The following is a 22,828-nucleotide window of genomic DNA, read 5'->3' on the forward strand; positions in this document are numbered from 1 at the left end:
CCCTCTCCAATTGGGGTCACGCGGTCACCACGCTGGTGAGCCGCTGGGCCTGCTCCGGGCGCTGGCGTTGGCCCGGCTCCTCCCCTCTGGCTCGACGACAAATTGAGGAGACTCGGGTGACTGTGCCTCACCCCCCCTACCAGGAGACCAACTGCTTATGTCACCACTGGTATTGATGAAGTTCTCTCCTCCGCCGCTTTCTGCTGACATCAGATCTCTGCCATGTTGGTATCCTATGCGAATGGCAGCATTTCGTTCCCCTTGCCGGGCAACCAAAGCAACGGGTGAGTCCTGACCGGCCCTCAGCAGGACCCGGACCGAGAAGCAGTTTCCGCGGCTCCTAGCCCCGGGCCAGGGAAGTTCCGGGAGCCGGAACTCGGACGCTCCATGCTCTGTGTAACTTGATTTCATTTTTAAGCCTATGAGTCTAGCACTCATTAGGAAAATATGTTTTATTTTTGAAGTACAGATTTATTTGAAGACTTTACTATCTATTCTAGCATAATATTATCAGTTATAATAAATACAATTTGGAAATAACATTCTCATCAAATTTTAGGATTATTTTGCCTTTTCATTAATATATTTTGAGAATATACAAATAAACCTTTAAAAATACATTTGCTAACCTATCAATATACTTAAGGAAATCACTAACAGTTATTAAGTAAATCTCTGCTGTGATTTATTACCCTGGAGAATTCTAGACAAAGGTAAATTATCCAAGTGGGTAATCACAATGTTAAACGGAAGTTATCTGGTAAATTATTTCAAGTTTCTTTGGAATGCCCACTTCCCTACTATAGGTACTTCCTCCCAAAATGAAATGCTGAGTATAATACATTAATCAGTTTGTAGTTTAAGACAGACCATTTAAATAAACTCTCATATTTAATATTAAAAATCTATCTAGCTCTTTTGGCATGATGCTCTAACATATAGAGACTTGGAATACTGTTTTAACTTCTAAGTTTCTTTTCTTTTTTGAAGGGTTAGGCATTGAACCCAGGGCCTTATGTATGCTCCAATGAGCTGCACCCCAGCCTTTAATATTAATTGCATGTTGTTTCTCATCACATAGACTTCTAAAGAAAATATTCCTAAAATGTAGTTAGCAATCTCATGTTTACTTAATAATTAAATTAATAAAAGTATATTTTAAAATGTCTATAGGCTCAAGTATCTTTTCACCTGAATATTAAAATTGTAAAGCTATAATTTACCTTAATTGTTGGCAGAAGTTCAGCTTTCCATGATAAATCAACTCCTTGCCGGCTTTGAAATAAATACAAAAATATAATTAAAGAACAACTATATTAAAGTTTTATAAATTGAATTTCAGAGGAAAAGAATACCATCTACAAATGTAAGAGTTATAACTGAAGTCTAATAAGTCTATTCCACTAAACTCTGTCCACATAGTTCCCCTGGCAACAAAACCACTTTTTCCTAACAATGACTTTCAATGTGTACAAAAACTACTAGTATAGTCACAGCGCTTACTTTTCATTTAAAAATCAATACTATGATTTAATACAGAATGAAAATGAGTATAAGAATATATGAAGCTATTCCAAAAGTGTGACTTCTGAATATTGCTTACGTTGACAAAAATGAACAATGAAGGGCATAGGTTCAAGACTTACCACATAGAAGTGCTGTTTATGCAGCCAAATATCCAACTGTTTGTATCCTGTTAATTAATAACGCAAAGCAAAACATATTAAATATTATACTAAATGATTATATAAAACAAGCATCTTCAACACTTTCCTAATATATAAGTAGGGGCAAAGGAAACAAAGTAGCTATGATTCTCACAAGTCACACAGGTCAAAGACAGGCAAAGATGTCTAATGTAAAACTGGAAAGGTAGGTTAAGTAGTTAACCTAGAGAGTGACCTAATAGGATCTCAGCATATCACCTATGCATTTTTAATTGTTGAACCAAAATTTTCAAAGAATTCACTAATGTCCATGCTTTAGATAGTTATGCAGTAAGCAACCTACATTTTAACAAAAATAGAAATATGAATTAGAGATAGACTCTTATAAAAACATAAATCCTGGGCTAGGGATATAGCTCAGTTGGTAGAGTGCTTGCCTCGCATGTACAAGTCCCTGGGTTCAATCCCCAGCACCACACACACACACACACACACACACACACCCCTACTCAAATAATTAACAATTAAAAATAACTTTTATTTAAAAATATAACAATTACTGTATTAGGACTTTTACTTTATTATTTTAGCTCCCATTTGATTATTAGCAGATAACTTCTACACAATTAGGAACATGTATAGACTGAGGCACAATTCCAAGGGCTTCACCAGCATGGGACTAGAATGCTGCATACTATTATGATGTTTTAACAACATTCTGTACTCAACTTTACCCACTTAAAAGTGGTATGACCCAACATCTTCTAACTTTTAAGGAAGTCAGAGCAATGAAAATTCAACAACTAAAATCCTACCAGAATGTAGGGAGTAGCATTGTTATCTATATAATTCGTTCTTAGTTATTATAGATAAAACCATGAAGAAATCCACCTGTTCATTCAGGAGCACTTTACCACTGAACTACATACCCAGTCCTTTTTATTATTTTGAGGCAAGATCTTGCTAAATTGTTGAAGCTGCCCTCAAATTTGTGATCCTCCTCCTTAGCTTCTCAAGTAGCTGGGATTATAGGCAAGCACCACCATGCCCAGCAACAAATTATGTTAGGCCCTCAGGGAAAATAATGAGTTTGGCAGACACAGACTCTGCCCTCACAGAGCTTAAATAGAACGTTAAGCCATTTCTGAAGAATATAGAAAACAGAAAACAAAAACATTGTGATACTTCTCTGCTCTCTACTGCAGACAAAATCTTTGTGTGACTCCTATATTAATTACCTGTGCTTCCCCCAAAGACAATATGTCATTATAAAGCAATGCAACATAATAGACAGGCATAGCTCAGATGAAGAAAATCTAACAGTGTCTAAAGATCCAATACACTTTTTTCCCCCCCAGGGGTAGGTGTACCAGGGATTGAACTCAGGGGTGCTTAACCACTGAGCCACATTCCCAGCCCTTTTTATTTTTCATTTACAAACAAGGTCTCACTAAGTTACTTATTAGGTCCTCACTAAGTTGCTGAGGATGGTTTTGAACTTGCAATCCTCCTGCCTCATCCTCCCAAGTTGCTGGCATTACAGGTGTGCACCACTGCGACTGGCCCTAACCCACTCTGTAATGGGTTTTTGTAGCTCCTAACAAAGCCTATCCTCAAAGGTAAACTTCATTATAAAAAGTGATAATATTCCATACAACGTACTTCAGTGTATAGAAAAGTCTGGACCATTCATCATAAGATTGAATAGATAATATACTATTCAAGTCCCCACTAATATATACCATGTTGATATAATCTGTATGTCAAAGAACAATTTCAAATCATCTAGAAAACTTTCCTAACTCACCCAACTACAAGAACTGTAATGAAAGCCTTAGAAGTTACTCAGGAATTACTAATTCCTAAATAAGAAAGAAAATACTACTATTCAAAAATGTTATTCTCAGATTCTGTCTGCAGTAAAAACAAAATAATAATGTCTTCAATGGCTGCTAAAATCATTAGATGCGATAAAATAGGGATATAGTTCTACTTATAGAACATTCTTACCACAAAAAAATTTAATTTGAATCTAATCAAGATTCTAAATGTAACTACTAGTTTTCAGAAAACAATAGGGCATAAAGGGAAAAGGTAAGAGGGTTATTAGAAAGGAGACTTAAGATCCAGGAACCTAAGACAATGTATACACTTCAATTTTTTATTCAAATAATTTAAAATTTAAATGAGTGAGCTAGCCAGCCACGGTGGCACATGCCTGTAATCCCAGGAGCTTGGGAGGCAAATCAGTGAGAACATAAACAATTCAGTGAGGACGTAAGCAACGTAAGAAGATCCTGTCTCAAAAAACAAAACAAAAACATGTGAGCTGAGGAAAACTGAATAATGAATATCAGATGATATTAATGAATCAGTACTAATTTGGTTAAATAAAATAATGGCATTATAGTAATATGTAAAATCCTTATCTGATAGAAAAACATATTCAAGTATCTGTGGATAAAATGATAAGGTGCCTGGGACTTAAAACAAAAAAAGAAAAACACTTGAGCCCAACAAAAGGTGGGAAGGAGCCAGGCGTGGCGGTACACATCTGTAATCCCAGCAGCTCAGGAGGCCAGCGAGTTCAAAGCCAGCCTCAGCAAAAAGCGAGGTGCTAAGCAACTCAGTAAGATCCTGTCTCTAAATAAAATACAAAATAGGGCTGGGGATATGGTTTAGTGGTTGAGTGCCCGTGAGTTCAATCCCTGGTACTCCTTACAAAAAACATGGGAAGGAATAAATGACATAAGAATGACAGAATGTTGGGGCTGGGGTTGTGGCTCAGTGGTAAAGTGCTTGGTTTGATTCTCAGCACCGCACATAAATAAAAAAAATAAAGGTCCATTGACAACTAAAAAATATTAAAAACAAACCAAAAAAAAGAATAACAGAATGTTGATAACTGTTAAATCTGTGTGCTGGTTACAAACTAAGTCATTATTATTATTTTGGCTCTACTTTTAAATATGCTTGAAAACTTCTACAATAAAAATTAAGAAGTTTTTTTTTTTTAAATTCACCACATGACTTTATAGTACTTAATTTACAGACATTAAATATGATTAAGGGCCCCTACAATTAGCCAAATGGATAATTTGTACTTTGAGGAGCATTCTTCTCAATATAACAGGCTTCCTCCCTCCCTTTCTTCCTTTTGTGTTATGAGGAACTCAACCCAAGGGTGCTATATCATTGAGCTATATCACCAGTTCTTTTTATTTTGAGACACAGTCTCCCTAAATTACAGAAGCTGGCCTTGATCTTGAGATCCTTCTGTCTCAGCCTCCTAAGGTACTGGAATTACAGGCATGTGTCACTGCACCTGGCTGACTTTCTAATTTAAAATACAGTATTAAATTGAATGTATTAAGCCATCACTCTCAGGACCAGATTCTCCAAAGATAAACTCACCATTCATATTTAGATTGAGAGATGCTAGGGTCTGAAAGAGTTGCAAAACTTTGGCTATTACATTAACTTGCAGTATTCTTTATAATGGCTGCTAGGCAAGTGCTCCACCACTGAGCTACACTCCAGTTCTCATTCCAATTTTAGTATGTGTGTTGTTGAAGTAAGCATCTAACATTTTTTAAAACAATGCTTAGCATAGTTCATTAAAAAGAAACACAAAATCATTGCTTTGATATAATTTAAGTATTTATTACATTATACAGTTAACTGTTAACTGTCAGTATAAAAAGTATAGGATGTTTTAGTATGATAGTTAATGGAAAACTAGGATTTACTTTATAAAATTCTTATGAAATAGCCTTACTTAATTAACTATGTTCTTTAAAATATGAATAGAAGGAAGGGGGGATGGGATTAGGAAAGACAGTAGAATGAATCAGACATAACTTTCCTATGTTTATATATGAATACATGACCAATGTAGCTCCACATCATGCACAACCACAAAAAATGGAAAGTTATACTCTATGGATGTATGTGTCAAAATACATTCTAACTAAACTAATGTATATAAAAAAATTAAAAAAAATAAATTCAAGAAGTGGAAAGTGCAAAAAAATATGAATATAATTTTAGAATAAAAGAGGCTTTGAATTCAATTCCTTTATCTTGAACACAGTGTCTTTGTAAGTCTGAAAGACAGGAAGTCCTAAACTAGATCCAAAGGTACACGTTACCAGTATATTATCTTACAGAAAAATTCTGATTAATACTTTTCAATGAAAATACTATTCCAAACAGATACATTTCAGCTAATTAGATCTAATAACAATTCACAGCTAAACCTATTAGATACTAATTGAATCTAAAAAATGAACAAGTGTTTCAAATTAACATACAATGTACCAATTATCTTACCAGCATGGTGCTCTGACAGTAGACATGAGTGTAGATTTTTCTATGATTTGCAAGAGGAAATGTAAAATATATCTTATCAGATTCCTAAAAAGAGAAGCAAAATAATATAGCTATGAGAGGATAATTTTATCATCAAAAACTTAAGATAAATCATATGTATAATTTTCTCATTCTATTATTCTTCGTGTTGTTAAGAACCAATATTCTAGAAGTGAGTGGAAGAAAATAAGAAAGCAAGATAAAGTGGCCCTGAATTTTTGTTCTGGAAGTATCATTATGAATGCCTATTACTTGTGAATTTTGGGCCTCTAAATTATAACAAATAAATTTCTTAGTTCTGGCTTCAGAAATGGTCTAGAAACACCAACCCAGTAACCAGGAATCTCTAATACTAGATTATGGCTTTGAGATACCATTTCCCAAAGTACAAATAGTTCCTTAAATAAATAGCTGATTTAAGTTCTGGTGCAGGAGATCTAAAAAAATAAGCTGAAATGTCTTGTCCTACTGGACAGTGAGGAAACTATTAAAGACAAAGAGCTATACCAAAAAGACTATGGAGCCAAAACTTGAAATGGCTTGCACTGGTCAAACAAAACAATTTTACCATCAAAGGACTGAACCACAAATACATTTAAGTTCACGATTTCTTAATAACACTGGGGAAGAACTTCTAATGATCACTGGAAGAGGTCAATAATGAGCCAATTACTATTCTGATAACCAGTAAATATAAAAGTAAGAACCAAAGATCAATGAAATTATCATTCTCCTTGTTATGGTTTGGATGTGAGGCATTCCTGAAAAGCTCATGTGTGAGACAATTTAAGAAGATTTACAGGAAAAATGACTGGGTTTAAGATTCTTACCCAATCAGTAAATTAATCCATCAATGGGATTAACTCAGTGGTACCTGAAGGTGGGTAGGGTATGGCTGGAGGAGGTGGGTCATTGGGGGTGTGGCTAGTGAAATATCTCTCTCTCTCTCTCTCTGCTTCCTGATCATTAAGTGAGCCACTTCCCTCCGCCCCACTCTTCTGTCATGATTTCTGACTCACTGGAGCCCTGAGGAATGGAGCTGGCCTTCTATAGACTGAGATTTCTGAAGCCATGAGCCCCCAAATTTCCTTTCCTTCTCTAAAATTGTTCTTTTCAGGTCTTTTAGTCACAGAAGTGAAAAAGCTGACTAAAATACTCCTTTATTATTTGTTCCACTTTTGACAATTTAGTAGATGAGGGGAATTTTTTAATATAGTAATCCAGTTAATAAATGAAGAATGAACAATAAAATTAGAATATAATCATTTCTGCATCCTCCTAAATAAATTAATGACTCCAGACCTTCCTTATTAATAACTACTAATATCACAAAGAGAGATAGTTTAGCAAAAGTAAAAAACAAAAAGTAAGCTGGGCATGGTAGCATAGGCCATGGTGGGAGACTGAGGCAAGAGCATCCCAAGTTCAAGGCCAGCTGCAGCAACTTAGTGAGACCTTCTCAAAATAAAAAAATAAAATAAAAAGGACTGGGGATGTAGCTCAGTGGTAAAGTGTCCATGGGTTCAATCCTGGGTTCAATGACAAAAAAAAAAAAAAGGCAGAAAAACTTGAATCTTTCACACATCTAGACCCAATTACAAAATCACAGGTTAAGAGGGAACGGAACATACTGAATGACCACAGGAATACAATCAGCAAAATCAACTATGAAACTCAATCACAAAAATGACCAACTTTAGTAGGGTAAGGTGGCAGACACCTATAATCCTAGCAGTTTGAGAGGCTGAGACAGAAAGAGAGAGTCCAAAGCCAGCCTCAGCAAAAATGATGTGCTAAGCAACTCAGTGAGACCATGTCTCTAAGTAAAATACAAAATAGGGCTGGGGATGTGGCTCAGTGGATGAGGGCCCCTAAGTATAATCCCTGGTACCTCCCCGCCAAAAATGACCAACTTTTGTCAACAAATAAATTTCAAGGAAAAAATAAAGGTGCAGGAAGTATTAAAGAAAAACAAGAGACATAAGAACCAATAACAATATGTAGGCCTTATTTGGAGCCAGATTCAAACTAACAAATGGAAAAAGAAAAAAAAAGATAAGTTTAAGATAAAAATGAAAAATTGAACACTGACCAAATATTTATTATTAAGGAATTATTATTAAATTGTGGGGAAACAGTATGTCAGTATGTGTTTATCATTTTGTAAAGCATCTTTAACTTTTAGAGATAAATGCTAAAATATTCCTGAAAAACATCCATTAATGACATACTTACATTGTAAGCCACATAGGTCCATCTGGACACTTTTACTGGAACCCACATGGATGTCCCTTAAAGAGAAGGAAATTAATTTACTTGACTTTTTATATAAAATATTTTTTTGAATCCTGGTAAAATAATCATAACAAAAAAATGTTTTCCTGAACATTGGCTTTTTTAAAAAATAAAATCGAAAAACATGTTCTCATTATGCTTACCACCAACTAGCATGTAAAGTATTATAAATCTACCAGGCATCTTTAACTCTGAGAAATTATCAATAGAAGTAAATAAATATTTCATTTCCAAAATATGACATTTAATTAAATAAACGATTACAGGTATTACTAAACTGAAAAGCAAAATTTATCAGCAAAAAAATATGCTGGTAATCCAAAGAAAGACTGAAGAATAAATGATATTGAGAAACTAAGAGGTATCAAAAATAACACAGCTCTTATTTTTAAAACACCTTGTATTTTTCATGCTATTTTCAGCACAGATTTTTATCAGTACCTTACTACTTGCTTTTCTACTTTCTCCCTTCCAAATCAAGAAACTCGTTAGCATCACCAAAAGAAAATTAATAAATATTAGGATAACATCTGATGTATTAGTTTCAAATACTTTGTGTGCCAACAACAAATTTAAAAATAACAATAATGAAAATTTCTACTTAAAATATGTTATTACCACCAACCTGTTAAATCAGAAATTATTGACGGATTTTCCTCAAAATGTTTTGCAGGATGTCTTATAAAGTGGTGATTCAAAACTGACAATTTCTTCTTGGAATTTTGAGTAATCTAGAATAAACATTAACACATTCCATCATACCATGATAGTTCAATGAAACACTGTTTCAAGTAATAATATTAAATACCAAATATTATTTCAAGTAATAATAATAAAGGCCAACATTTCTGAGTCTGTTCTAAGCCCTTAACATGTTTCCAAATTCAGACCAGCCCCAATCCCACAACAAAGAATCCATTGGGCAATAGAGAAAACACAAATTATCAACGTTTTCCTTGGAAACTACTTTACATAAGTGTTAAGAGTTCTTTTTTCATCTTAGGAGTTACTGGAAACATGGTTTTGTTTATTAAAATAAATTATAAAATTTTATTTAAAAATATATCTGTCTGAAGTACTGCTGATTTTCATTGATGGGCATAAGGTTTTTCCTATCATGTGTCAGTTTGAATACAAACTAGTTTCGAAATTTTAATTGATCCAATTATTGTATCTAGTTGTACTCTGTCAAGGAGGCTTAAAACTTCTGCTGGTTAAGCCTCACAATGAAAACAATGTCAACCAACCATAAAATGTTTGTGTTCCAGGATCAAGTCACAGTGTCAACTCCATGAAGTTCACTTACTTCAATAAATACACTATATCCATTAATATTATACACTAATATGAAATTTTCTGGCTTAAAATTTGGTAAAACATAAACACTTGGATCTTTAAGAGAAAACTAAGTATCTGTGATTCTAATGGTGGTTATTTAGCCTTCTGAAGAGTTTAGAAAAAAATACAGACACTTTTCCCTATCTCTCAAGAAAGTTTACCACAGGAGAAAAGTTCTAAGACACAATGATAAAGGAAAGTTTTACCTAGAAACCTACTGAGAGAAGCCACCAAGACTTGAAGACTTTAGGAAAGAGACTCCAAAAATATCTGGACTGTATGCTTTGAAAAAGATTGCCTAAAAATAGTAAAATTTTCTCTCCAAAAGGAGAAGTCAAGAGCCACAGTTCTCAAAATATGTTTCCATGCAACAGTGAGATACTGCAAGATGACCTGAGGTAAAGGCTATTTAAGAGGAATAATGTCAATCTGTTTCCAACTCACAAAAAAGAAATTTTGCTAAAATCCTTAGTGTCTGCCACTATTTATTTATCTGCTAGTAGACAAGAAAGAGAAGAAAGAGTAAAGTGATGTTCTATAAAGGGCACTATGATTTCCGTATGTTCTTCTAATTGAACAACCTGAAAAAAATCACCTATTTGAAGAGGTGAATCTATAATTGTGAAATCTCACTATAGAACAGGCTCAACTTACACAAACACACATTTTAAGTTCTTGTGAGCTTGGTTTATTCACTAAATGAACATATTTTAATCTTATCAGAAAGCTAAAGTCACTGTATATTTTGAATTTAGGTGTCCCCTACAAAGACACGGTATGGTTTTGATATTAGGTGTCCCAAAAAAACTCATGGTGAGACAATGCAAGAAGGTTTAGAGGAGAAATGATTGGGTTATGAGAACCTTAACCCAATCAGTGAATTAATCCCCTGATGGGATTAACTGAGTGGCAACTGAAGGTAGGCATGGTTGGGGGAGGAAGGTCCCTGTGGGGCATGCCTTTTGGGGTATATATTTTCCATTTGGAGAGTGGACTCTCTCTCTGCTTCCTGATCATCAGGTGAGCTGTTTCCCTCCACCACAATCTTCTGTCATCAAGTTGTACTTCACCTCAAGCCCCAAGGAATGGAACCTGATGTCTATGAATTAAGACCTCTGAAACTGTGACTCCTCAAATAAACTTCTTCCTCTACAATTGTTTTGATTGGGTCTTTTAGTCACAGCAGTGAAAAACACAATTGAAGCAGACACTGTTTAAATACATGGTCCAAAATATCTAATAAGATAAATAATGATGTTTACAATACTAAGAAAAAATATTATAAAATAGCTTGTAATAAGTATTTAAAAAACAAAAGAGATATATCAGACTTTTAAACAGTGAAGGGGTAAACTGGGGGAAAGTTTAAAGTATTCTTTTACTTTTTCATTTTTATTGCATTTTGAGTTATTAACATTGATCAAAGGATGATGATGATGATGATGATGATTAACCTGGTATTATTATTATTATTATTAACCTAGCAAAGTGGTAAACACCTATAATCCAAGTGACTTGGGTGGCTGAGGCAGGAGAATACAAGTTTAAGGGCAGCCTCAGCAACTTAGACCCTAAATTCAAAATAGAATTTAAAGTAGCTCAATGGTAAAGAACCCCTGGGTTCAATTCCCAGTATTGCTAAATAAACAAATAGTATGTGTGGAGGGGGCTTTAAAAAACAGTGGTCAAAGTATGATCAAAAAAAAAAAAGAAAAAGGAAAAAAAAGATATTCCCATTTGGTCCTTATTAAAATTGATGCAAGGTATAGGCTTCTATTTTCATCAATGTAAAAAAATGCATTAAATCATTGCTGTAACAAAAGCTTTCATTTTGCTGAAATAAGAATTAGTTTAAAAATACGTACTTGTTTAGTATCGGCATCAATAAGATCAAAGAAGGCTCGAATTGTAGTCAACTGCAATTGTTTACACCTAAAGAATAAAGTGTTATGAATGAAACTACCTTAAAATATACACTTCTTGATACAAATATGCATTCTATTATTTAATGGAAGATTTTCAGTTTCCTTTAATGCTGCAAACTAAAAAGTTATTTAACAAATCATTCTTGTTAAGCATATATCTTAAGGTTGAAAACTATTAAAATAAAGCAAACTAAATCTTCCGCAATGTTTGACAGAACTATCAGAGTCCTTCTGTCTTCACTTAATATCCTCACCTACCCTAACTCCTAGCTACAGATATATCAAGTCTGCCCTATTCTTATATATGTGTGCTCTGTGTGGTTCTGTAGACACTACTGCTTACCCAGCCATAAGACACTTAGGAGAATCTTTAACCCAAAACATAAAGAGACACTAGAATCTGCCCCTTTTTTGATCCATATTTAATCTCTTTTTTTTTCTCTTACATCAAGAGTAAATCTAATTTCTACTTGGTTTCCCATGTCCTGCCAGGACAGATTTGATTCTGCCAAACTATGATAAACTCAAAAATTTTAGTATCTGATGCTTAGCTTCCTTTGAAACTAAGGATACTGATTCTTTAGGAGATAATATTATAGACTCTAAAGGGAACCATGGTCAAACTGAGACAAGAGCCAAGTTTCGAATTTTAAATCCCTAAATTAATCTTTCTCCCACAGACTTATTTATTTACGGATAAAACTAATTAATGCATTGATGAGAAAAGAGGACCATGACAAATGACCAAAATGTTATATTAACTTACCACACAATGGAGAGGTGGTCTGTTGAGACCCAGGTCTTAGGCACTGCTGAACTCTAAAAAGAAAGGGGGAAAAAAATCAAACTTAAGAAAACCACATTTGTTATTCTCTGAAAGGTCTGACATTCTTATAAGCTAATATTTAGAAACACAGTATTAGTTTCACTGTATTATATTCTTTTAAAGATACATCTTATAAAAGGTGATCCAAATAATATGAAGATATTTCTTGTATAAAATAATGTAACTCTGAATGTCATTACTGGTTAGTCAAGCTTAAATTACCTTTAAAAATTATTAAAGCATCCATTTAAAGAAACTGTGGTATATATACACAATGAAACATTACTGAGCATTAAAAGAGAATGAAATCATAGCATTTGCAAGTAAATGGATAGAGTTGGAGAATATCACGCTAAGCGAAGTAAGCCAATCCCCAAAAACTAACGGCCAAATGTTTCCACTGGTAAGTGAATGCTGATCCATAATGGGGGTGGGGGAATAGCATGGGAAGAATGGAGGAGGTCTGGATAGGGGAAAGGGGAGGGAGGGGTTAAAGGGGTGGGAAAGATGGTGGAATGAGATGGACATCTTACCCTAGGTACATGTATGAAGAACAAATGGTGTGACTCTACTTTGTGTACAACCAGAGAAATGAAAAATTGTGCTCCATTTGTGTACTATGAGCTGAAATGCATTCTGCTGTCATGTATAACAAATTAGAACAAATTAATTAATTAATTTAAAAAATTATTAAAGCATCCATAGATTCTGTACTGAAATTTAACATCTAACTTTTTAATTACTTTTAATAAGAAGCTGAGTTTAAGACTCTTTAATAAATCAGTTTATGAAATAGATTACAAAAGATATTTCAGTAATTTTAGTTTTAACTCAACTAAGATTCAAAATCATGACTCTTAATTAGGAGGGTGCCTGAAAAATAAATGCTTTAAAATAGTTTTTAAAAATTAAATATGCCTGATCACAATTCTAAAACAACCAAATCAGATTTTTGTAAGTGGGGTCCAGGCTTACTTATTTTAGGAAAAACAAAACAAAACTTATATGGATTAGGAAGTATAGTTGTATAGTACTGGTTAGAGATATAAAAAGAAAAGGCTCCTAAACAACATAAATGATGTTTAGAAAGAAGGATTCCTTAACAATGTTGTTATGGTTTGGATGTGAGGTGTCCTGCATTATAGCATTAGCCTGCTCATGTGTGAGACAACGTAAGAAGGTTAAGAGGAGAAATGATTCGGTTATGTGAGCCTTAAACCAATCAGTGAATTAATCCCTTACTGGGGATTAACTGAACGCAGGTAGGGTGTGGCTAGAGGAGATGGGCATTGTGGGTATGACTTTGGGGTATATATTTTGTATCTGGCAAGTGAAGATCTCTCTCTGTTTTCTGATCATCATGTGAGCTGCTTCCCTCCACCACACTCTTCTGCCATGATGTTCAGCCTCACACAAGCCCTGAGGAATGGAATGGAACTGGTTGTTTATGGACTAAGACTGTGAACCCTATAGAAGAAGATCTTAGAAGATGGAAAAATGTACCCTGTTCATGGATAGGCAGAACCAACATCATCAAAATGGCGATATTACCCAAAGTTCTCTACAGGTTCAACGCAATGCCAATCAAAATCCCAACAGCATTTCTTGTAGAAATAGATAAAGCTATCATGAAATTCATATGGAAAAACAAAAGACCCAGAATAGCAAAAGCAATTCTAAGCAGGAAGTGTGAATCGGGAGGTATAGCGATACCAGATTTCAAACTGTACTACAGAGCAATAGTAACAAAAACAGCATGGTACTGGTACCAAAACAGGCAGGTGGACCAATGGTACAGAATAGAGGACACAGAGACCAATCCACAAAATTACAACTTTCTTATATTTGATAAAGGGGCTAAAAGCATGCAATGGAGAAAGGATAGCATCTTCAACAAATGGTGCTGGGAAAACTGGAAATCCATATGCAACAAAATGAAGCTGAACCCCTTTCTCTCGCCATGCACAAAAGTTAATTCAAAATGGATCAAAGAGCTTGATATCAAATCAGAGACTCTGCGCCTGATAGAAGAAAAAGTTGGCTCCGATCTACATATTGTGGGGTCGGGCTCCAAATTCCTTAATAGGACGCCCATAGCCCAAGAGTTAAATACAAGAATAAACAAATGGGACTTACTTAAACTAAAAAGTTTTTTCTCAGCAAGAGAAACAATAAGAGAGGTAAATAGGGAACCTACATCCTGGGAACAAATTTTTACTCCTCACACTTCAGATAGAGCCCTAATATCCAGAGTATACAAAGAACTCAAAAAATTAAACAATAAGATAACAAACAACCCTATCAACAAATGGGCCAAGGACCTGAACAGACACTTCTCAGAGGAGGACATACAATCAATCAATAAGTACATGAAAAAATGCTCACCATCTCTAGCAGTCAGAGAAATGCAAATCAAAACCACCCTAAGATACCATCTCACTCCAGTAAGATTGGCAGCCATTATGAAGTCAAACAACAACAAGTGCTGGCGAGGATGTGGGGAAAAGGGTACACTTGTACATTGCTGGTGGGACTGCAAATTGGTGCGGCCAATATGGAAAGCAGTATGGAGATTCCTGGGAAAGCTGGGAATGGAACCACCATTTGACCCAGCTATCGCCCTTCTCGGTCTATTCCCTGAGGACCTTAAAAGAGCATACTATAGGGATACTGCCACATCAATGATCATAGCAGCACAATTCACAATAGCTAGACTCTGGAATCAACCGAGATGCCCTTCAATAGATGAATGGATAAAAAAAAATGTGGCATTTATACACAATGGAGTATTACGCAGCACTAAAAAATGACAAAATCATGGATTTTGCAGGGAAATGGATGGCATTAGGGCAGATTATGCTAAGTGAAGCTAGCCAATCCTTAAAAAACAAATGCCAAATGTCTTCTTTGATATAAAGAGAGCAAATAAGAACAGAACAGGGAAGAGGAGCATGAGGAAAAGATTAACATTAAACAGAGACGAGTGGGGGGAGAGAAAGGGAGAGAGAAGGGAAACTGTATGGAAATGGAAGGAGACCCTCATTGTTACACAAAATTACATATAAGAGTCTGTGAGGGGAAAGGGAAAAAAAAAACAAGGGAGAGAATTAAACAACAGCAGATGGGGTAGAGAGGGAAGATGAGAGGGAAGGGGACGGGGGATAGTAGGGGATAGGAAAGGCAGCAGAATACAACAGTCATTAATATGGTATTATGTAAAAATGTGGATGTGTAACCGATATGATTCTGCAACTTGTATTTGGGGCAAAAATGGGAGTTCATAACCCACTTGAATCAAATGTATGAAAGATGATATGTCATGAGCTTTGTAATGTTTTGAACAACCAATAAAAAAAAAAAGGACTGTGAACCCTCAAATAAACTTTCCTCCTCTACAATTGTTCTCGTCAGGTCTTTTAGTCACAGCAGTGATAAAGCTGACTAAAACAAATGTATATAGCACCCTTCCAGAATTAAAGAGCCTTTCAACAGGTATTGACCTCTCTGTGAATAACAGACAATACAAACAATAAGGGCTCATTAAATAACTATGATTTTATTTTTTACAGCATTTCTCTCTGTACCATCAAAGACAGAATGAGCTGTCATCTGTCAAAACAACATGAAAACAGGAGACTAACAATATAGATGCAAGAAAATTTACAGAGGCCTAAAATGCCTCTTTAATAAATGAACTAAAAAAAGACAGGTATGTATAACTTGTAAGGAGTCACTGTCATATTTGTAAATAATTTACTTTGGGATTCCAGATTCTGAAGTGAGAAGAATCTATAGCTTACTTGTTGAATTTATAAGCATTGATATATTTAGGAATCCCTGCTGAAAACTTATTAAAAAATTAGACAACAAGAATTGACTGTGGTTTTATGATTATATTAGATGCTCAGTAGACTAACAGTTCCCAATAGGCATTTACCATTATCAAGAATATAAAACTGGTTTACTTCCTTAGAGTTGAAAAAGGAAAGGTAACACAAAGGTAACACATGACTGCTGTAGTGAAAACAGCTAGATGTACGTCAAAATCCACTTTTTTTTCCTTGTACGACTAGCATGACTACATCTCTTGGCCTCTCTTGCTTTCAAGTGTTAACTATATTTTTTCTAATGGTATGTGAGCAGAAGTGATGTGTGCTATTGCTAGGTCTTATGCTCTCCCCTTTGTTCTTGTCTCCTTCCTACAAGTTGAACCATGATGACTAGAGCAATCTTGGAAGTAAAAGATGGGGTGCCTGTTGCCAGCCTGTGTCCTTTAATAGGTAAAACAACCAACTAACCTAAATACTCTCCTCCTAGGGCAGTTATACAAGTAAAATGTAAACTTTTATTATTATTACATGGATACATTATAACATTAGCCAATTATGGTCTCAATCTTCAATGATTTTTCTAGTCCCTATGAACATAAATGTCATTTAACTGGTCTTGAGATAATCATTCAAAAATTGTTACTTTTGGTTTTTAAAAGTCAATATATATGTAGATACATGTATATAGACTACCTGGGGGCTAAAAACAATAAAATCAAACTCAGGTTATCCAACAGCCAATTTTGGGAAAATTTTGTAAGCAAAATATTTTTAATCAAAGATATAGAAATACAAGAGGTCTCAAATGCAATGTTATCAAATGACCAAAGTTCCTTAAAAGAGTAAGTCTCAGGATGTGATATCAATATAGCATCATACTACAGGTCAATACTGGGAAATAGGTTATGCCAACTTTTATATGACTAAATTATGTATGCTTAGTAAAGAGTTGACATTTGGTTTCTTAAAGACTTCCTACAAATAACTGCTCAATATATTCAATACCAAATGAAAACATTCATGCCATCAATAATGCAGTTTCAGATTACCAATTCAATACCAAAGCTGTTTCCGCTACTTCCTGATTCCTCCAGTTATAACAAAATGATTGGTAATAGAATAGTGTAAAAATTTTTGCTATGTGTATTGCAAGCATTCAGTAAATACCTATTTGATAAATGAACAGCAATCTAAGGTGTGACAAGAGTAGATGAGATAAACAAGATTATCTATGAAGGGGAACAACTATGAAACAGTGACTTTCTATAAATAATCTCCTCCAAGCAAAAGGAACAGGCAGACTATAATGTAAGGATTTTATTTTCAGAATTACATTATATTTAAAGATGATGTGTATATGGAGTTATGAAGTTAAGATCTTAACTGAAGACTTCAAGGTTAAATATCCAAGAAAGAAATTGTAAAAGAAAATGTCAGCTCACTTCACATAGGTTATCATTATCAGTTAAAAACCAAATACTTGATGTTCTAGCAGAGAAGGATAACTAGCAAATTAATCAGGGTTCAATTTATACTTCAACTATTAGTAAACCTTCATTAAGGTTAGCATTCAAGAGTATGTGGTTTGTCTACCATTTCTCTAATATTGTACATAATATAAGAATCAGATATAACTAGATTCCTTTGACTTTAGTGCAAACTTTCTTATAGTTACAATTCTAACCAATGTTGTGTTTGAGACAAGAAACAATTGTTCCTCATAAATAAGAGTCATTTTCACAAAGTGATCCTTTTTACTTTCCATGGCTATAAGCATTCATCACTCTGCCCTCCCAACACATTCATATTCATTTATTCACATTCTCTCTCTCTTATATGCATATGCACATACATGCAGCAAGCCTACACCACCAACTTGGCAGCCATTTCCTACATTTTATTGTCCTTTCATGTTTCATTGTGTCCATTATATCCCTATTTCAGTAGACTCTTAAAAAAATAATTACCACAACAGATAAGGCACTGGTATGATGGCTTAATTTTGGTAGAAAAGTCAGTCCTGAACGAACTTGGTAATCCCGGAATCCTCCAGCTACAGAAAGCGTGGTCAAGTTTATATGTCGAGCATTTAGAATCCAATAGTTGTTTACAGTCATATAAAAATCTGGTAGAGAATAAAGAAGACAGATTGAGAAAAGTAACAATTATTCTTTTCAATTATAACTCTAATACTAATACTTACCTTAATTTTTGCTTAAGAGATCTAGTTTGTAAACAATGTGTTATTCACATTTCTCTATTTTGAGAAAAATCGGTATCTCTTTGCATTCCTGCTACCCCATTAAGTCACAGTATAAATACTGAGTTACTAATCCCCCTCAATAAAGAAAAAGATACCCATAGTATCAGTCTTATCCATCCATAAGCAAACATGTGGTCTTCCACAAGGATGATGCTTTCTCACAAAGTTCAACAAAGAAAGAAAACCCTAAACTTCTTCCAAAGATGAAAGCTTACTCTGCTAAATAGTTGTAAACATTTGTAGTGTTGGTTTCATGGTATCATATGTTCCAACTCATTAAATTGCATACATTAAATATGTACACTTTTTGTATGTCAATTACCAGTAATATAAGGCTTTAAAAAGAGCAATAGACCCCTCCTTATCAAGACATTGTCCCTGTTTACAAGGTCTTAGCAACTTTCTTGTGGTCAACCACTATATTGTACTATTTAAGTTCTTAGACTATAATCGATCACAACAGTACCATAGCCATTAATCTTAGGATTATGCTGCAGTGGAAAATCACAGTGTTAGGATTCTACCCTTTAAGCATAATAAGCAATTCAAAGGTCAGAATCTGCAGACAATTTTTCACTTTGTCTATGGCTGGTAAGACAATTTTAGAGTTAAAAATTACTAAACTGAGACCATGGCAGAAGAGTTTTCATTTCTTATCATCAAAACTTAATGCATTTTTACTCTGGCTTTTCATCCTACCCAGGGCTTCAAACATTTGGTACAGTAAGCTCATTAAAGACCCCAGCATTATTCACTCAGACTACCACTGGAGCCAACTCAGTCCTAACATCTGAAACACCTGGGGACAAGAGTACCAAGGAAACACATATATCTAAATATTTTAACAATCTAGCTAACAAACTATTAAATATATTTTGTGTTCCTACCTCGACAAATATATTATTGAAATAACCTAGAAGGTCAGGGTCAAATTAAGAATTTTTAGGCATTTGAGGAGTGGACACTGGACTGTGGCAGCACAAGAGAGCAGGTTGCTTCCCAATGCAATTCCATCTTGCATTACAATGTCCTCGTATGCACATCCAACCTGTGCCTTCAAAGTTATAGCTTGGCCACATCCCAAGCTTAGTATTGTATATAGCTGCCCTCAGGAGAACAAGGCTGGCTTTTCCTGGGTAAAAAGGCCCACAAGGGTCCTGGAAGTGGGCTTAAGGCACATTGGCAAGAAAGTCCGGAGGTGTGGCTACTTAAATCATGATCTAAAAGTAAAAGAATGAGCTAAAAGGCAGTCTACTTAGACTGCAACTTTCTTACCCTGTGAAGAAGGGCAAGGCCCTCTAAAATACACAACCCAGTGCAGAACCTCCTTCCTTATTTAAAGATAGCATTTCCCCAGAGTATAAACAGGAAATCTACTTCTGAAACTCATATGGAATTCTCTCAAAAACTTAAAATCCACGAACCCTTGAAGTAGGTCCTTTGTTTTCTTTTTATTCTAATTGACTTAATGCAATAAAAAAAGACAGAATGAAAAGAGGCTTACTATTTACAGGAAAGGCATCTTACCCTAAGAATCACTTTCAACCTGACCCTTTTACAGATAGACCTTTGCAATCCTTCAGAATATTAAAACCTAACTCCAAATAAAATTCATTCTTCAAATGATATTTTGAAATGTTTATGTTGAGTCATTCTAATTTAACCTACATGGCTCATCTTCATACCCCATGCAAAATACAATAATAGGATTCTTAACTGTGATGACAAGCAAAGTGACTTTTAGCCTTTGGTATTTTTTTAAACCTGTGATTATTTTATAACTGTTATAAGTTATAAACTAACTTATAATAAATAATAAATATTTTTAATACTAATATTTTTGTTATTAAAAATTTCTACAGGTAAGATTTTAAATGCAATGCAGAAAATAGAACTTCAGAATAAGAACTATTATACCAGATTCTTTCAGCAAACAAGTTATTCCTTGACAATATTATGATATTAAGATGAATACTTTAGAAAATGACTTTGGGGATATTTCTCACTTAACTATAAACAAAAATTTTATCAAAATTAATGTAATGAAAAATTTTGATAGGTAATAAATTGTATAAATTTACTAGCCAGGAAAAAGAATTCCTTCTAAAGATTTTCTTTTAATCATATGATATTCCTACAAGCAGTTAAGTCTTAACAAAAATTTCAGATAGGCATTTAATTCTTATTCTGTAACTTTTATTATCACTATTTAATTTAGATATCAAAGACTCCCATAGTTCATTCAAAAATTTCTGCAACATAACATTACCCATAGTTTTATTTCTTATGTTATAATAATGTACCTCAAGAGACAGTATACCATGCAAAATTAGGAGCATAGGCCCAGAATTAAGTTCTGCAGGGTCAAATATTGGCTCTAGTACATTCTAGCCACATAATTTTGAGTCAGAACTTTATCTTAGTCTTTTTTTTTTATCCATTAACAAACATGGAGAATAATGGTATTTAACTTGGAGGATGGAGAATAATGGTATTTAACTTGGAGGACTACAGAGTAAATTAACTGTTATAATACATCAGGTAAAGTTCTTAACACAATATCCAAAAATATGAGTTCAATAAATATTAGCAATTCTACTTTACTATGTAAGGTCTTAGCATACCTATCTATTAAAAACTAAACATTGTTACTGCTTTAATTAAACATAAGCTTATTTTGGATGAAGTACTGGAATAGTTAAAGCATAGAAGTTAACACATATCTTAAGAGACAGGAATTGTTTTCAAGAATAACTAAACTAAAGTCTAGTATCTAGGGATTATAAAACACATGTTAAACCTGTTAAGATAATATGAAAAGAGAAAACTGACAGTATTTCCACTATAAGCCTAAGCTGAAAGACATTAGAGATGGTCAGAAAGGAAGATGCTGATTTGCAATTGAGCTGCTTAATACCTAGATAAGTCTATAGCATGCCCTAAGGAAAACAGCTACAGACATATGCTTACTTAATCATAAACAACTATGGGAACCTCAGTTAGTCTTTATGTAATAGTACTCACCTGTAATGAAACGATCTAATGGCATAACAGGAGCAACATGAGGTGTGGCTTGTGTAATGAGAAGATTTATCAGATCTTGTTTAAAATTTTTCAGAGTAAGTAATGCTCTTGCAACAAGTCCACCCATAGAATGACCAATTATTGCCACACTTTTTGGAGCAAATTCTTGACCCTATTAAAAAAATCACCATGGCATAATTAAGGCTTAGTGTCATAATAAGAATACTAAAAAAATCTTTTTAGTATTATTGCAAATGGACAACTTAATAGAAAATTAAACTATATAATTATCCATCATAAGAAATACATTTTCATATTGTTCCAATTAATATATGCATATTATTTTGTGCTCTGCCATTTTTAACTATTATTCTTTGGTTTTCTGATCAAAATCCAAACACTTGATCTTGCAAATCAAATTGTTATGTTGCATGTAACCTGAGGTATAATTATACTTGGTGTCTACCAGAATGTTTGATTGTACAAGGTAAAAGAAATTGCTTATCTGAAATTAAAAATATCACAAAAGCCAAGACAACTGTTGCCGTCATAGCAATATACTATTTCATCACGTCAGTAAATTTTATTGAATTATTTCTCTATAGTGTTTGGATTTAAAAATAAATCAGCATTCCCAACATTTATTTACTATGTAAAGTTAAAATAAGTATTGCTTTTTTAAAAAAATCTTGTTTGCTAGCTATTCCACACTGATCCTTCTTATGAGCTTTCTCTTCTGTTACTTGTACAGAAAAGAGTTTTAACACTGTAGGTCTGACACTGCTATCCTTAGAACAGTCTGCATGAAAGGATGGCTCTTAGCAGGAGTCCGGGATCTTATATTTTGGGAGGGTTCCTGCCATTCTCTAAATGAAAAGAATGGTTCACTGTACTTAAACAATATGGTTTATGTTGAACCCCTGCTGTCTTCCAGGCTGAAATTTTGATATGTGCAAGGCAGCAAATATCTATGTGATTGACCCCCCAATAAAAATCTTGGACACAGAATCTCTAATGGGCTTACCTCGTAGGCAGTTCGTCATAAGTCACAATTTATTGCTATATGAATTAAATGAAAAATGTGACAGAACTTTTGGAATCTTGTACTTGGTTTCCTCCAGATTCTACCCCATGCACCTTTTCTCTTCAGTGATTTTGCTTTGTGTCCTTTCACTTAATAATTAATAACCACGAGTACAATTTTATGCCAAATCCTGTGATTCTTCCTAGCGAGTAATCAAACCTGGGATCATCTTGGAGATCCTCAACACGGAGTTATCTTAGCCAAA

At 34.2% G+C, this 22,828-nt stretch overlaps 1 protein-coding gene across 1 annotated transcript in view; it reads right to left on the minus strand.

The window, feature by feature from the left end:
- Pgap1 (post-GPI attachment to proteins inositol deacylase 1) overlaps positions 1–22,828 on the minus strand; it is an 89,308-nt gene that overhangs the window by 47,485 nt on the left and 18,995 nt on the right. Inside the window, exons 4-12 of the mRNA XM_046447427.2 lie at positions 21,540–21,711; positions 18,220–18,377; positions 12,363–12,415; positions 11,537–11,603; positions 8,959–9,064; positions 8,274–8,329; positions 6,000–6,083; positions 1,647–1,693; positions 1,224–1,275 (exon numbers count right to left, since the gene is read on the minus strand). Of these exons, the coding sequence (XP_046303383.1) occupies positions 1,224–1,275; positions 1,647–1,693; positions 6,000–6,083; positions 8,274–8,329; positions 8,959–9,064; positions 11,537–11,603; positions 12,363–12,415; positions 18,220–18,377; positions 21,540–21,711 (795 nt within the window). The remainder of the gene's footprint in view (positions 1–1,223; positions 1,276–1,646; positions 1,694–5,999; positions 6,084–8,273; positions 8,330–8,958; positions 9,065–11,536; positions 11,604–12,362; positions 12,416–18,219; positions 18,378–21,539; positions 21,712–22,828) is intronic.

Source organism: Marmota monax, unplaced genomic scaffold, assembly GCF_021218885.2.
Source record: "Marmota monax isolate L192 unplaced genomic scaffold, Marmota_monax_Labrador192_F-V1.1 WCK01_AAM20220418_F8-fsc00007, whole genome shotgun sequence".
In the NCBI taxonomy this organism is placed as follows: Eukaryota; Metazoa; Chordata; class Mammalia; order Rodentia; family Sciuridae; genus Marmota; species Marmota monax.